This window comes from Gadus macrocephalus, chromosome 3 (assembly GCF_031168955.1).
Source record: "Gadus macrocephalus chromosome 3, ASM3116895v1".
Lineage (NCBI taxonomy): Eukaryota > Metazoa > Chordata > Actinopteri > Gadiformes > Gadidae > Gadus > Gadus macrocephalus.
The window spans coordinates 24,865,450-24,882,567 of NC_082384.1; the positions used below are offsets into that span (position 1 = coordinate 24,865,450).

General features: G+C 47.7%; 2 protein-coding genes across 4 annotated transcripts in view; both read left to right on the plus strand.

Moving 5' to 3' along the window:
- The first annotated feature begins 5 nt into the window (after positions 1-5).
- Positions 6-15,720, plus strand: sclt1 (sodium channel and clathrin linker 1). 3 transcript variants are annotated; one of them, XM_060048237.1, is made up of 22 exons: positions 6-250; positions 537-641; positions 764-834; positions 1,068-1,132; positions 1,361-1,433; positions 2,393-2,448; positions 3,723-3,861; positions 4,103-4,225; positions 4,984-5,049; positions 5,669-5,739; positions 6,004-6,094; positions 6,483-6,574; positions 7,249-7,426; positions 7,760-7,858; positions 8,691-8,762; positions 10,331-10,405; positions 10,539-10,681; positions 12,143-12,335; positions 13,518-13,714; positions 14,416-14,494; positions 15,051-15,146; positions 15,371-15,720. In XM_060048237.1, exons 2-22 carry the CDS (start codon positions 608-610, stop codon positions 15,431-15,433), a joined length of 2,076 nt encoding a protein of 691 aa, XP_059904220.1. In that variant the 5' UTR covers positions 6-250; positions 537-607; the 3' UTR covers positions 15,434-15,720. The 3 variants fall into 3 exon arrangements, with proteins under 3 accessions (XP_059904220.1, XP_059904219.1, XP_059904221.1); XM_060048236.1 differs by having other exon boundaries at positions 584-641; XM_060048238.1 differs by having other exon boundaries at positions 607-641.
- A 1,070-nt stretch (positions 15,721-16,790) lies between these two features.
- Positions 16,791-17,118, plus strand: part of dnah6 (dynein, axonemal, heavy chain 6) — a 62,384-nt gene continuing 62,056 nt past the window's right edge. Inside the window, exon 1 of the mRNA XM_060047417.1 lies at positions 16,791-16,884. The gene's annotated coding sequence lies outside the window, so the exon portion shown is untranslated. The remainder of the gene's footprint in view (positions 16,885-17,118) is intronic.

Consider the following 17,118-nt stretch of genomic DNA (forward strand, 5'->3'; position numbering starts at 1 on the left):
GTTTCCTTGACGGTGATTGGCGGAGATTTGTTTGCTTGGAAACATTTGGCGGAGAGACGCTGCGACGCACTTCAATATTTCAGGCGTAAATCAGTTTTATTTTCAAGTCATGTTTATTGAATATATTTCTCTGAGATTTCCCCTGACTTGAACGTATCGAGCCTTGTGATTTGCCTGGAACGAGGCTCTGTTTGGGAAGGTTTAACTGCGTCCTCCGGCCCCGCCTGGTAACGTCCCGTTACTAAACCCTGTAAGCTTCTTTAAGTTAAAACTTCACGTTGTTAAAGCATCGAGAGAATTCCAATGAAGGTTCAACATGTAAAAGACCTGTAAATGACAAAAACACTGCATTTATACAATGTTTTTCTAACCATTGGACACTCAAAGCGCTTAAACATATTGCCTAACAGTCACTCATTCATGCAGTCATTCGCACACACCGATGTACACACACAGCCATATACCGTCACCTGTATCATGTGTTGTTGCCTAAAGCCAAACCCGTGCCTGACTCATGCCTACATCTGGTTTGGTAGCCGTTTAAGTGATTCTGATTGACGCTAACTAAGCCACTGTGACACAGTTCCCTTCACACTCTCATCACAGCATGCAAGCCGAAGTTGAATTTCTACGAGATCAAGGTAAGTAAGAGAGCTGCAGGTATTAAGAGCAGACCGTTTCCTGATCATCGTTATTGGTTTCGTATGTGTAGAAGTCTTTATTTATGAGTGTGTGTGTGTGTGTGTGTGTGTGTGTGTTTCAGTGCAGAGGTTGAACTCGGCTCTCAGCAAGTACCAGGATGGCAGCCGCAATCACAGCACCATGGCAGCTCAGGTAGTGACATCTTGGTTATCTTATCTGAGTTTAAAAGTCTTTGCAGAGCCAGGCTCCTAGTTCCAAGTATTAATGTAAATGAGTGTATGTTCAAACCATTTCCATTTCCAGAGCAAAAGATTGCTCTCTCTGTGTTCGATTGAATAATTGAGGTTAGCAGGCACCTCAGGGCTACTGCTGATGACAAATACAAAACTATACAAAGTTAAGACCTTGTGATGCACATTGGATAGGCTAGCTGTCATGTGGAGGATCCAAGACCTGCCGAATCCCCTGGCCTTTGGATGTCGGATAAAAGGTATAGTACAACTATATTTTCATATTGCATATTATTAAATACATACAATACAAGTGTGAACTGCACACTGCATCAGTCTGTCGGGTAATTCATTTCACACATTTAACTGTATTGTTTTGTATATTATAGTAATTACTGGTGCTCTCTTTGTAGACCTTTGCACTTCCTATAATCATGTCATTAGAAGGTATTAAAGAACTCATGTCTGTGCTCTACTTTATGTTACAGCATCATGGCTCCTCTGATAGAGGAATACGACAGACACATGGAAGATATGACTCAGCAGTTGCACAGACACCAGGTAATTTGGAGTACAGGGTGTCCGCGCATCCTTAAAAGTCTTAAAAAGTCTTAAATTAGTTAGAAATGTCATATGGTGGTCTTAAATACTGTGACTCAAGGACTTAAATTTGTCGTGGAAGGACTATTTATTATTTCTTTTTCTCGTGGGACATTTCAGGCTTCTTCCTTGCTAGCTGCATATATAAACGATTATCTGTGTGCTTGCTAGCTAGTCTGCGACAATGGGTAGGTGCAAATTCAAGGACAGTTGGCTGGAAGACGTCCGTTTCCGAAGTTGGCTCCCGTCTGTTGCCAACCCCCACCATTGCGTGCTTTAGGTTTTGAATTTCATTCAAGGTGGTATTAAAAAGGTCTTAAAAAGTCTTAAATTTGACTAGCTGAAACCTGCAGATACTCTGGAGTATGAATTTTTACACCACTTGCCTCCATTTCATTTAACATTCAGGGCATTTAGCAGACGCTTTTATCCAAAGCGACTTACAATAAGTACATTGATCAGAAGAAAGAGAAACAACCATATGTCACCGTCGGTATAGTAAGGATGTTCATAGAACCAAGTGCCAAGCACTAACCATCACTAGGTTAACACATTCCCGTATACAACACAGATAGCTAGGAAAAGACGCTGCACAAAGTACTGTTTCTAAGTGCAACATAAAATAAGTGCGTACATTAAGTGCCACGACGTACAACATACAATAAGTGTGTAAGGGGGGAGGCTATTCAGAGTCTAGGTGAACTCTGAACAAGTGAGTCTTATCTCGCTACTATTAATGAAGGCCTCATCGATAAGTCGCTATTTGATGCACGAATAAACTCTTGACAAGTGACACCCACACCTACACACACACACACTAGGTCTGGAGTTTCCATCTTTTCATCTCATTCTATTATTTATATTGATGATTTCTGAATGCCACATTTCAAACGCCTTTAAATCATAAGTGTATTCAACAGGCACAGATGGCCGACGTAAAGGTCAAGTTGGAGAGGGTCATCAAGGAGAACGAACGGTACGAAGGTTTTCTGTGCATAAGACGTTATGTACAACCGACTATTCAAGTCAAGCCCATTACATTTCAATGTATTCACCCCAGAAGTACATTCTACACTTAACGAGGGAAAATCTGATGCCAGGGTGGCTATTGACTTTGTGTGATTCAATATACATTGATATTTCAAGAGAAATATCCCTCGCTTATATTTTTTCATCCTACAGATCTTTTACAAAATCAGATAGAATGTTAAACATTTACATTTACGTTTCCTTAATATTCAATATATTATATTCAGCTCCCTTAAGGCTTGACTCTTCCCTTATAGGTTAACTGTGATGTGCTCCATCTTGTTACACAAATCAGGTCCTTCCTCATATGAAGAGCGCAGATTTATTGTTAATTAACACCTCGGCATAACACCACATAGCACTGGCCTACTCAAGCGTCACACCAGATACAAGTGGTGTCCCCTATGATTTTTAATAGATCGTAAATACAGTGACTCAAATATTTATGCATATTGAATTAGTGCATCTTAGCCTCTCTCGGCTGCAGCAGTCATGTGTCACAGCAGAACTTCTTGAGGAGGCGTCACAAAGCCTGGACCAGGAAACATAACAGCTAGTTCTCTGTTTAGTTACGGAGATATTCTACCAATGAGAAACTCATTTGCAAGAAAATGAAAGCGATGTTACATTACATATACATATATACATTTAAATGAAGGGCGTATAGCAGACCCTTTCATCCAAAGCGACTTACAATGAGTACATTTGTCAGAAGGAGAAAAAAACAATAAATCTCTTGTCGGTACAGTAAGGATGTTCATAGAACCAAGTGCCAAGCACTAACCATCACTAGGTTAACCCATTCCCCGTACACAACAAAGATAGCTTGGATAAGATGCTCCACAAGGTCGTACAACATACATTTTCCTACTTGGATGTTTCTACAGCGGCCAGTCTCCACGGTGTTGATTTCAAACCTTTACAGACACTGAGTCTAAGGACGCTGATTACGGGACAGTATGTTAGCTCTTCTAGGTCCAGCTGAGTTTGGGTCCACTGTTGGCCCATTAAACTCGCACGGACAACATAGTTGTTCCAAACAAATTTGAAGTGGAAAACAGGGAAACTGCCTTTTCACTGAGATTTGAGCTTTGCCTGATAGCATGAGAGTGATGAGACTGTTACGCAGTCCTTACTCGAGTCTCCAGTTGAAGGAAGAACTCGCTGCTGTGTGTTATTTCGGGAACTGGAGCACATGGGTCTTCCCTGCATATCTCCCAGGCTGCATGCTGAACTGCGGGAATCAGTGGAAGGCCAGCTTCAAGCCCTGCCAGAGGCTCCAGGCCTTGAGAACAGTGGCTCCCTGGAGGAGGAGGGAGTCATCAAGAACCTCCAGGAACAAATGCAGCTCTCCGGGCAGGTCGGGCTCCCTTTTTCTTTCTCTCTCTCCATTTTTCGCCCCATCTCTGTGTCTGACTCTGTCTATTTTCCTCTCTTTCTCCATCCTTTCTCTTTACTTTCACTTTCGTCCTCTTCCCTTTTCTCTCCGTGTGTGTGTGTGTGTGTGTGTGTGTGTGTGTGTGTGTGTGTGTGTGTGTGTGTGTGTGTGTGTGTGTGTGTGTGTGTGTGTGTGTGTGTGTGTGTGTGTGTGTACTGTGTAGGAGCGCGAGCAGGCCATGGAGCTGTGGCAGACGGCGGTCCAGGAGCTGGACCGACTCCAACAGCTCTATCAGAGGAGTGTGTCTGAGGGACAGGTCCACGGAGCCCAGCGGCAGCAGCTCAAGGTACAGGCCGGCAGCCACACGACCGTCCGTACCACCACCACCACTGCACTCTGTGGTGGTGGTCGTTCAATCAAAGCCCCACATTAAGCCACTTCATGCAAGGAATAACAAACTCAATTCACGTCAGCAATAGATACTCTCTACTTGGTCTCTGGTTGATGTTTAAGGATAGTGTGGGTGCCACATACGTGTTTTTCCTGTGTTCTGTATGTCTTGTGGTCTTACATTGCTCGCTCCACCCTCAATTTGAATGGAAGTGGGAGAGGGAGAGAGATTTTATGTTTATTTTCTTTCTGTTGACGGCACTTAGAAACGACAATTAAAGATTCGGTCACTGCTACACATCAGCCTTCTAACGTGTTTACGAAAGCGAATGAATAAAGGATCAAACGTCTACAAGAAGTGGAACTGAATTCCTTTAAAACTCTGCGTCACGATTTCTTCTCCCACGTTTTAACCCTCGCGGCTAAATTGGAATGCCGACGCTAAAGACAGTGTGGGGGGACTTAGGTTATGTGCTTGAACCTGATGAAAATGTAAGAAATGTGTACACTTTATGTGATGATGTGTCGTTCACGTTTTTCCAAAATGTTCACAGTTGATCGTCAGTCATCCTTGCGCGAGATCCCGGCCCCTACCTGCTCCTAATGACGTCACCGTTAGAATCATCGTTGTCGGGACGACGGGCTTCGGTAGCGTCGGCTAAATGACCGAATGCTAATAGTAATTCATCGGATGCTTCCTCCTCTGTCTTCCAGGACCAGCTTGTCCAATTCCAACAGCACACCCATAATATCCAAGTGGCCAATCAAAAGCTGGAATCGGTGAGTGATGGTCTATTAAAAGCTCGTTAGGCGATCGCCCACCAATCTAGCGGGAGACCCCTTAATGATCTGTTGTTCGGAGGAAAAGAAGATATGAAGAGGAAAACGCCGCTTCCAATAACTCATTTGGAAATTGTAAGTGAGCCACCGCGTGTGTCTGCCAGCAAGTTTTATTACGGGTTGTTAGGGAAGCCTTTATCCAGATATTATTTCTCTCACACACACTGTCTATTTGAATTCGGCGTGACTGCGGGAAAGGTTAGCAGTTGGATTAGCTTAATTTGGTGATTAAGCTGTTGCGTCAGACACACACTCCCGCCGCACACTTGTACGGACACCTGTCTCCGTCTTTAGGAGCGTGGACCGAGTCGAGGGGAGTAATACTATATACGTGTGATGCATTGTTAATGAGGCAGCCCTGTCCCTTTTTGACTCTTCACACCGGCTGCCACTGGGGCAGGGGCCTGAAAGTTCCCGCATGGTGGCACAAGAAAAACAACACAGTTGAGGAAGGGAGGGTTTCAGTGTGCTTGTTCACGCACACCCGGTGTATCTGTGTGTGTGTGTGTGTGAAGTAATGGCTCGCCCTCGATCACTGTGCCTCTCTTGCCATTCTCAGACGAACCAGCAGTTTGTGCGGACGCTGACGGAGCAGAGCACGGAGATGGAGGAGCAACGCGGGCAGCTGAGGTAATCTGACTCCCCCCCCCCCCCCCCCCCCCCCCCCCTCCAAACACTGGCAGATCCATCTTTTGACTCTGGATTGATTACAACCAGAGACGGAATGGCCTGCTCGCTTCACCGCCTACTGATTATGCCGTGGACCCGAACTGGCCACCCTATCCCCGCCTATTCAGGAGTTTGTTCGACTGACAATCCCTCCGCTCACAATCCCCCCCCCGCTCTCACCTGCTCCACGTTTCCTTTGTGTCCCCCCCCCCCCTCCCCGCGCAGGCAGACCAAAGTTGAGCTGAGGACAGCCACAGGCCGCGTGGAGGAGATGACTAAACTGCTGCAGAACGTCCAAGATCGTCTGCAGAGAAAAGTATTGACCTGTTTTCGTACGACAAAAGTACCTTCCATGTTCAAGAAGCAAAGCGAATTGAAAAATAAAAATATCCACCTGTCTCAGTCGGAGAGGTGTGCAAAGACGTTGTACGTCTTTGCACACCAAGATAGTACCTATATTGTGTAGCATCTTATCCTAGCTGTCCTTGTCGTGTGCGGGGAATGGGTTAACCTAGCGATTGTTAGTGCTTGGCACTTCTCTCAACATCCTTACTGTACCGACAGAGATATATTGTTGTTCCTCCTTCTGACAAATTATTGTAAGTCGCTGTACGCGCCTGCTAAACGCCCTGAATGTGAAGTCAAATTGAGTGAGTGCGTTTAATTGTGTGCGTTTAATTGTGTGCGTTTTATCGTGTGCGTAGGAGGAAGAGGCGCGTGACGCTCAGGGTCGAGAGGACGCCGCGGAGAAGAGACTCCTGCAGCTCCAGTCAGCCCTGAGTCAGCTGGAGGCCAGGTGAGAGACACACACACACACACACGCACACTCACACGGAGAGGCACGCACACACACACACACACGCTGAGAGACACACACACACACACACACACACTCACACGGAGAGGCACGCACACACACACACACACACGGAGAGGCACGCACACACACGCACGGAGAGACACACACACACACACACACACACACACACACACACACACACACACACACACACACACACACACACACACACACACACACACACACACATACACACACATTCTGCCATGGACACACACACACACACACACATTCTGCCATGGACACACACACACACACACACACACACACACACACACACACACACACACACACACACACACGTGGAGTGACACACACACACGCACACGGAGAGACATGCACACGGAGAGACACGCACACACACACGGAGAGACACACACACACACACACACATTCTGCCATGGGCACACACACACACACACACACACACACACACACACACACACACACACACACACACACACACACACACACACACACACACACACACACACACACACACACAGCCGCTTTTGACCCATTTCCCCTGACAACTATCCCCCTGTGCACTCTGCCACGTCTCTCTGTGTACTTTCCCTCCCCCTCCTCCCCCCTCTCCCCCCGGGCTCCAGGCTGAAGGCCGCGTCCCAGGAGGCGGAGGCGGTGCGCAGGGAGCAGGCGGTGTGGGAGAGGCAGGTGGGGGAGCTCCAGGGGCGCTGCGCCTCCCTGGAGGAGGAGCGCTACGACGTTTTGGCCAAAGTGCGCGAAAGCGTTCAGCTCGCAGAGGAGGCCTCGCTGCAGAAGGAGCAGGTGAGGACGGGGGGCCCTCTTTACTCTCATTATCCCCCTCCTTCACCTTATTGTTTCTGCAAATTCTCCCGGTTTCTGAAATCATCTTTGTTTCATCGGCCGTTTGGCTCCACTGTGTGTGTGTGTGTGTGTGTGTGCGTGTGCGTGTGTGTGTGTGCGTGCGTGCGTGCGTGTGTGCGCGCGCGCGCGTTTGTCTCTCTCTCTCTTACTGTGTGTGTGTGTCTCTCTCCCCGTCTTACTGTGTGTGTATCTCTCTCTCTCTCTCTCTCTCTCTTACTGTGTTTGTCTCTCTCTCTCTCTTACTGTGTATGTGTCTTTGTGTTCGTGTCCTAGGCCCACTTGAGGGAGAAGCAGAAGGTGGAGGAGCTGGAGAAAACAAAGGAGGCCATTAAGCAGCTGATTCAGGATGCAGCCGTGCGCACCAGAAAGGAGGTGGGCAGGGTGTAGATCGGGGTCGCTGGGTCCACGCAGGTCCACGCCGTTCAGAGGCAACGAACAATTGCCTCTGCCTCGGAGTCGGCTTAGCGTCCTTTTATTTGGGTTTTTTTGTTTAACACTCGCGCTATGCCGCTGTATTATTGTAATAAGTGCACCGCTACTTATCTTGTGTTTCTTCTTCCTATTTTAAAAAAGAAACAGCAGCACATTAATGCCTCCAGGCCCCAATTCACACACTGTTTTCTCAACCCCGGATCGCTGCAGGCTGAGACAAAGTGTTAAAGGTTTCAATAAATTGTCGGTTTTACTTATCGTGTTCGGGCGACAATCCACTCCACTCCAAGTTGGTTGGTGGGGGGTCGCAGAAGAGAGGCGAGGGTTTGCCACCAGACATGCGGAGGGGTGCAGTCTTACAGACTTTGAGACCACCGCATTGTGTGCCCCGCGGACTTGCTGAACTTTTTCTGTTCTTTATTTATTTAGTGTGTCGCATAAATTGCAAGAGGAAAAACCAGCCTGAATCGACAACTTATTTTTCAGCGAGCTTATCAAATCACTACCACCACATGTGATCGTTGCCTTCATTTGCATTCTACTACGCTAGTCCCTCTTTCGTTATAAAAAACCCCACCTGTGTACACACAGGTAACACAAGTAGGTTATTGTTTCCGCATTTGGTCGACGGTACTCATTGCTTAAACATAAGAACAGCTGTCTGACTACCGACGGTAAACAACAACGTTTCAGTTCTCTGGCCCCGCAGCTGCCACCGAGTCAATTGTTCCGTGTGTTGTTGCAGTTGTTTATCCCTCTGTCTGTTTGTCAGGTGGAGAACGTGCGCAAGCAGTGCAACGTTCAGATCCAGCGGATGGCCGAGGAACTCTCCGCCCTGCAGCTGGTGAGGTCCCGGCCACATGTTGCGTCGTCAACCGTGCATCCCTGTCCACGCTTCAACGTGCCCCGCTCAGCGTTTCCCATCTTTGTTTTTGGGGCGTAGCTGACCGAGGGGGGGGGGGGGGGGGGGGGGGGGTACGTGCATGTGAGAAGGAACACACCCATGCTTCTTAAAGGGGTGATATCATACCACCAGGTTTGAGTGTGATTAGCCGTTTTAGGCCGTTTGAATATTAGTGAGCGTGTCCAACTAGATGTACACTGGATGGATCAGTCTACCAGTCTACCCAGTCGACTTTAGCAAATGGTGCTGATCTATCCACCATACATCTATGTGGACACACCCACTGGTGATGTCACTAGGGCACAGGGAAAGGCAGATCTGTTGCAACGACTTGTAATAGCTATTCACACTCACACCTGGTGGTGTGATATCACCCCTTTTAAATCAATTATTATATTTAATAACACTCCATATGAGTGCTCCACGGCAAGTACTTTGTGACAAATGAGCCGTAGATATTGATGGGCAGCTCTGTGCAGCCGGCTAACAACCGCCACATTTGTGTATCGAACAAAGCTGTATCAAATATAACGAATCTCAAAAAACAACAACTATAGAAGACCCCCCCCCCCCCCCCCCCTGTTCCAAAACACTTCCCGCCACGCTGTATACGACCACAGCACTGCCCAGTGATAAAAAAGAGTTTCAAAGAAAGTTACTCTCTGTGGTATTAATGCAGGCTTGTTGGCAGAATTGTTAAGCGAGTATTGAAATGCTATTGTTGTGTTGGACTCGATGACCGAAAACAACATTTATGAGCGCTGTGCGATGAGTTAAGTTTCTGATTGCCTCACAGACCTGCTTTATGGTCCCAGTCCTTCCCCTGATGAAGGTGTTTAACACGCACACCTGATGTTCCAATGTTTCATCAGAAACCGGCTCCGTACATGTTTGCGTTTAACACATCAAAAGACGGCGCTCTCTGAGATTGACAGCGCTGTGTTAACGACGTAGACGGGCCGACTTATCAGAGTTCGCGTGAATGCTTCAGTTTTGGACAGAATCGTGCTGCCGAGTTCACACGGGACTGATTCTGCTGAGGAACTTGGCCAGCCGTCATCTCCGCGGGGAGAAGCCAACAACAATCCCTCCTCCCTCGCATGATCATGTTTTGATTGAAAGTGCACAGGGGGGGGGAGGAGGAGGAGGAGGGGGAGGAGGGTCGCTCGCAGTCGGCTCCCTTTCCAACGTGTTCGCGAGAGAGGGAGAGCGGGGGCGGGGGCGAGGTGGGTCCGAGCGAATCAATGTGATGCGCGCAGCTCCACAATGAAATAAGATTTTACCCATCTTAAATAGTAAAACAAAGGAGCGGAAATCAATATGTGGCAGTCAATGATGATACCGTGGATGGCTGCCACAAATAAATCCATGCGTCGGAAAAACACCGTGGTCCTCTGCTTCCTCTGTGCCTCGTATTCCACCACGAGACGTTGAACCACCCGTCTCTCCTTTGTCACCACCACCACCACCACCACCACCACCACCACCACCACCACCCCGGCCGGCAGGAGTGTGCGGACAAAGAGTCGCAGATGGAGCGGGCCCATCGAGAGAGGAAGGCGGTGGAGGAAGAGCTGGAGAAGGCGAGGACCAGTCGATTGAGACTCCACCAACGCCGCCGAGTGGTGGATTGGGTTGTGGATGTTCTATTCATAATGATTTGGTTTCCTTTTTAATTTCAAGCGTTTATTTATTCCCTTTCCCCCCCCCGCGTAGGTGTACAAGGAGGGCCGAGCGGAGCCCGAGTTCAGGAAGATAGATGCGCTCCACCAGCGGTGTCTAGACGCAGACAGGATGAGGGACGACATGACTATCACTCTGCAGAGCACTCAGAATAAACTCAAAAAGTTGGACATGGAGTGAGTTGCATCTTACTCACGGGGTGCGTGTGTGTGTGTGGAGACTGGAGTGGAATATATATTATGCCTCTGGGTTTTCTTATTTATTTTTTTCTTCCTCCGGTTGCTATTCACGGCTTTCAATTGCCGAGAAGCGTGAAGGTCCCTGCTCTCCGGTTACCGACGTTCTTATGCTCAATGTCTTTCTCAGTGTTCCTGAAAACCTGCCCTTGCCCGTTTCGATCGTTATTTCCTCGGTTGTGGTTTTGTTTAAAGGATTGACTCTTTTCAAATGAAGACGTGTTACCTGCCAACACAGAGCTGGCTCGCCACAATTGCATGCGTAAACCGTTTCGCTTTTGTTAATATCAAATTTCCTGCCCGAGCTTTCATTCTTTTCTCCAAAGAATATTATATGCCGCTCCCTGTACTTCCAAAAAGGCCCCCGTACCGAACTATCAAGGGGAGCCCGAGACGGGTCAATGCCGGCAGTGGAGCGAGACGCTGGCATGCAAACTACTGTTTTCTCTCTGTGTGTGGCTGTGTGTGTGTGCACACATGTTTATTTATTTTTCTTCATCTCTCCCTCCATTCATTCATCCGCGCATCCATCTAGATCTCTGTCAAGTCAATTCAATTTTATTTTATTAGTATAGCCCTTAATCACAGGTACAGTCTCAAAGGGCTTAAAGGGGACATAGTATACCCCCAGGTGTGCTGGATAGATCAGCCTACCAGCCTACCCAGTGGACTGAAGTAAACGTTGCTCATCTATCCAGCACAGATCTAGGTGGACACGCCCACTGGTGATGTCATATTGGGCAGATTTTCGAAACTGCTTGTAAGGCTAATCACACTCACACCTGGTGGTATAATATGTCCCCTTTAGCAGGCCGTATGTTTATGAAACTCCCCTGACCCTTGCACCCCAGAGGGCAAGAAATAACTCCCTTGATTAGCAAGGAGGAAATCTGGAGAAGGACCGCAGAGTGGGCGTTTCCTCCTTCCAGGTATTTTCAGGAGTGCAATGGGTGCCTTATAAACATTTTACAACAGCGTTGGCTGGTTAACTGGAAGGAGAGTCCAGGCATCTTGTTGCAGTCACTGCAACACGCTACAACAGACAGAATAATGAATTGGAAAGTGAAGTGTATAAGGTCCGTTATAAATTATTTTCTTGTCTTTATCAACAACGGAATCTTCCGGTGGTGTGTTAAGTTCGTGCAGAAGAGCATATCCTCAAGTGGTGTTTGGAAGTTTCATTTGGAGTCAAAGGGGGAGGGAGGGAGGGAGAGGAGAGGGAGGGAGAGGTAGAGGGTCTAGAAAAAGTGAGGGCTCCGTGTGTGATGATGAGCAAACGAGTGGATATCTTCTCATCTCGTCCTGGCTCTATAAAGTCAAAAGTTTATAAAGCCGTCTTCCCTCACCTCCTTTGCCTCCCACCCTGCTCCTGCACTCACCTGTCTTGGTCCCGGTCGACAGGTACGGCGAGGAGCTGGCCCGCAGCCAGGAGGAGGTGCGGCGGCTGCAGGGCTCGCTGGCCGGCGCCCGGGACGAGTGCGTGGGCGTCAGCGAGGAGCGGCTGCAGCTGCAGCAGGAGAACCTGCAGCTCCGCAGGGAGATGGACGAGCAGCGCAAGGCCAACCTGCTGGTGCAGAAAAGAGCCAAGCAACAGGTACACAGCGGCGGGGCGGGTGGGGGGCGGGGGGCGGAGGTGGTAGATGGATGAGCACAGGAGGACACCGCCCAGTGTGGGTCTATTAACAAGGCTGATGTGGAGAGGGAGGAGAAAGGGGAGGACGGTGAGGAACAGTGGGGAGGCAGCTCCTGCAGGGTACGAGGATGGAGAACACTGAGCTTGTGTTGTGTGTTAGAGGGGTCGGCCGGCTGGGCCGGGGGTGGCGGTGGAAGAGGCGCCTGGCTGGTACGGAGCACAGAGTGGAGACGGATTGAATGTGGATACACAGGGGAAGAAAAGAGGCTAGTGGAAGAATGATTAGATCAGCTGGTACTGTATGTGCTATACATGGCACCCCCAATCGAAATATAGGAAGCTGTAATGATGTGTTGCTGTAAATAAACGTAGATTAAAAAAATTAAACGATGTCACTTCCAAGTGCGCAATTAGCGTACTTGTCGATTAACACAGAAGAATACGTGTGTATTAAAATTTTGTGCAAAGAACAATTCTGTGTTCTTTTTTTTTTTTGCCAACTAATTAGCTTAGCTCATTACCTTTTTAAAGTTAATTAACCCTGGCTCTGCCTTGACATGTCTTATACTGCCTCGTTCATCTGTCATCCTCTTATCTGTCCCTGGCTCTCTCGCTCTCTCTCTCTCTATATATCTCTCGCACATGCTCTCTGTCTGTCGCTCTGTCTGTCCTTCTGCTGTGTTTTGCTCTCCCTTTCTCGTTCTCATGTGTTTCTGTTTCTGTCTGTCTCTCTGTCTGTCTGTCTGTCCCACTGTCTGGTTTGTCTCACTGTCTGTCCGTCTCTCTCACGGTCTCTCTGTCTCTCTCACTGTCTTGTCTGTCTCTCTCACTGTCTTGTCTGTCTCTCTCACTGTCTGTCTGTCTCTCTCCCTGTCTTGTCTGTCTCTCTCACTGTCTTGTCTGTCTCTCTCACTGTCTTGTCTGTCTCTCTCACTGTCTGTCTGTGTCTCTCACTGTCTGTCTCTCTCACTGTCTGTCTGTCTGTCTCTCTCTCACTGTCTGTCTGTCTCTCTCACTGTCTGTCTGTCTCTCTCACTGTCTTGTCTGTCTTTCTCACTGTCTCTTTCAATGTATCTCCCACTGCCTGCCTGCCTGACTGCCTGCCTGCCTGCCTGCCTGCCCGCCTGCCGTCCTCCTCCTCAGGTGTCCCAGATGGAGCAGGAGTACAGCCAGAAGGAGCTGGGCCTGGACGCCCGCGTGCGGCAGCTCGAGGCCAGCAGCCGCAGCTCCAGCGACGACCTGACGCGCCTCCTCACCGCCCAGCAGCGCAGCTCCCAGCGCTGGAGGGAGGAGGCCAAGAAGCTGGCGCAGGCCTACGAGGCCAAGATCGCCAACCTGCGGTGAGACCGGCCTGGGAGTGGAGAGGCTGAGAAACACTCATCGCCATGGACCATCCGCCTCCCGCCCCCCCCCCCCCCCCCCCAGCGATATTTATTTTTGTAGGATAAGTCTGGGATCCTTACCTCTGATTGGTTAGAAGGGCTCTCCTCCGATGGGCTAGGGTTAGGGTAAGGGTGAACCCTAAACCTAACCCTAACCCTTAACTCTGGCAAACAGCTAGGACTAATCGAAACACGCTTTAAAGGAGTGCCCTTCTAACCAATGCGAGAATCTCAGACTTATCCTGTCGAAAGAAATATCGGGCCCCCCCCAAGGCTCTTTGAAAGACTGGCCCAGAGTGGGGAGCACACTACAAAACCCCCGTTTTTGGCAGCTCGATTGCACCATCCAAGGATCCCCATCAAACGTTTAAAGACGTTTTCTTACCCCTGAATAATGAATCACAGTCTAGACGGCTGCTTTGGTCGAGCAACAACAAATGTACGACTTTGGACAGAAGTTTAAGGTTTTATCTTTCAATTGAATTTCATTCCCTTTAGTTTGTGTTTTCTACTGACGCCGGGCAGCCATTGAACGGTCTGTGTAGCTTAGCAGCGCCGTAGCGGAGAAATCTGTCGCTTGCCACCGCTGGGCGCACTAAACCGGCGGCTCTGATCTGAAATAAGCTGTTGGCTCTCTGGTATGTCCCCGACTCCTACAGGGCAGAGCTGGGGCGACAGAAGCAGCGCACTCAAGAGCTGGAGCTCCAGCTGGACGCAGACCATCAGACCATCGCCGAGGTCAGTGTGACGCGCACACACGGGTACACGCGCACGCATCAGGTGCACAGAACACATAGTTACACGCGCACGCATACGTACACACGTACACACGCACACATAGTTACACACGCACGCATTGGTACAAAGGCACACGTCTGGGTGCACACAGACACACACACACACACACACACACACACGTAGGTACAAAGGCACACACATGGCCACGCGCACACACACACAGGTTTACACATACATATATACACACACACACACACACACACACACACACAGGTACACACACACACACACACGCATAGGTACACAACAGAGGCACACAAACATATCGGTCGGAAAGCATAGGTATACAAACATAGGTACACACACAGACATATATGTACACACGCATAGGAATACACACAAATGCTGCTGGAATGTCTTAAATCTATTAAGACATGAGAAGATCTGGATTGGTTTTAGAGTAGGAATGTTCCTGCCCTTTAAAAATCAAGTGTGTTTTGATTAGAGAGCTTTTGTGTGCGTGTGTGTGTGTGTGTGTGTGTGTGTGTGTCCACAGTACGAGAGACAGCTGGCAGAGTACCAGGAAAAAAGTGTCCGTCTTCAGAGACGGCTGACACAGGCGGAGCAGAGGGCGACCGTTGTCACCCAGCAGGTATGGGCTGACCTTTTGTGGAACACCCAAAGAAAACAAGGGGGACTCTAACCTTTTTACAGCTTATATCGTTAGGATAATGTGCGCTCTAACGACTTGGTTGTCTACACTGTGTGCAACCACCATTGTGGAAAAAATGAAAAAGATTTTCAGTTCGGTTGATGCATTTTAATGATGACCATTAAAAACCACAAGGGTTCATTTTGTCTGCTTTTATCTCACAGCTAAGCCTGCTGACATCGCAGCGGAGGAAGACTTCAGCCACCTCAGAGCTGGAGACGGTATGATATCGACTCGCGGAGAAGAAGGAAAAAAGAGAAACCATTTTTACTGTTTTGTCTACATGCCCTATTTATTGTAATTTTGTATCGCAGCAAATGTCCAGCAACTTCACGTTGATTAATGACTTTATAAAATACTGTTGCCATTTTTCCATGTTTTTCCCTAAAGCTCGTTGCTATCATAATGCCAATGTTTTTCTGTTCTAATAAATGCACTTAGACAGCAGTTTTTCTAACACAACTGGGGAAAAAAGGTGATTGAATAATAAAAAGTATGATAGTCATCATGACAACACTGTCTTGTCTCATTTGTCACACGTGTGGACATGAGGTACCACGTGTTCAGCTCTGGTCATCTACTCTACAGCAGCGATTCCCAGCCTTAAACTTTGTGATTCTATTCATTAATAATAATATAACTTCAGCTATACGTGTCATGTTATTTGATCCACCACATGGACTCCATACACTTATTTGTAGTGGGGAAAAGGGGAACATTTTCTGAATTGTTCTGAAATTTAAAATATTGGTTTATTCAATTCATATAGTTAGCCTTTGTTGCCACTTAGTTCATAATATGCACCTCAACCACTGTAAATGCAGTGTGGGGCTCTGTCAAGTCAAGTCAAAGATTCAAAGATTCAAAGGTTTTTATTCGCCATTTGTGCATAAACCAGACAGTTCAAACACATTGGAATTCTTGTGCAGGGCTTCCCAAGTCAAGTACAGTATTAATACAATTAAGAGAGATGTCTCGGTCGGACGTACTTCAGGTAGAATTTAGAAAGGGTCGTAGTCGATGGAGGACCTGGGCACGGCCGACGTCATGTAGAGGAAGCCGACGTCCGGTTTGCTCCGGATGAGTCTGATTATGTCAGGGGGGCTGAGGACGGCCGCGTCCCCCACCGCCGCCGCCGCCATGTCAATTAAGTCATGCTCTAGTTCGGTGTTTCTCTTATAAAAAAAAATATATATATATATATACATTGTTTATTTATTTTTTCCACAATGTCTTTTTTTTAAACGATTTATGATGACTATATGCTCTGTAAGGTGACCTTGGGTGTCTTGAAAGGCGCCTCTAAATTAAATGTATTATTTATTATTATTGTTGAAGGGAGCCTGAGACTCAAGCCTTTCATTGCTGTTGCTTGTGTTGTTGTGAAGATGACAAATAAACCAGGTTGAAAAACATGTCCTTGAGTTTAAAATGTATGCATCTTAAAATGATGCATTCAAATTGTGTTTTTCTATTAACCTGTCTTTATCCTTGGAACAAAAAAGGTTGGGAACTTCTGGCCTAGAGTCGTCATTGTTTGGTCACATGACTTGCTCCTGATCCTGTTGCTTAGTAACCGTAAACTAAAGTTAACGCGGCAGGTGACAACCACCCACCACCGGCTCTTGGCAGGGGTTTAACGCTGCAAGTTTGAACCGAAAACCTACTCCTTTCACCTGTAAGTTGTATATTGTGGAAATTGTGATACAAGAAGTGAAAAGCCGAGAACGCAACGGCGTGTCGTTTATTAATTCGTTCAAATACGTTTAAAACTAAACACTGCGTCGAACGGCTGATGTATTGATCTTAAAGAGACAGCGTCCATATAACACAGAACGAGAGGGTACATTGATGTGTCTTAAAGAGACATTGTTCCTATAGCACAGAACGAGATAGTACATTGATGTGTCGA

Bases quoted from the DNA above. Each gene is read 5' to 3' on its own strand.
- sclt1 (XM_060048237.1), top strand. From the start codon at position 608: ATGCAAGCCGAAGTTGAATTTCTACGAGATCAAG. The intron at 1,133-1,360 runs GTATAGTACAAC...TTTATGTTACAG, and splicing joins CTTTGGATGTCGGATAAAAG to CATCATGGCTCCTCTGATAG. The intron at 5,050-5,668 runs GTGAGTGATGGT...TGCCATTCTCAG, and splicing joins CCAATCAAAAGCTGGAATCG to ACGAACCAGCAGTTTGTGCG.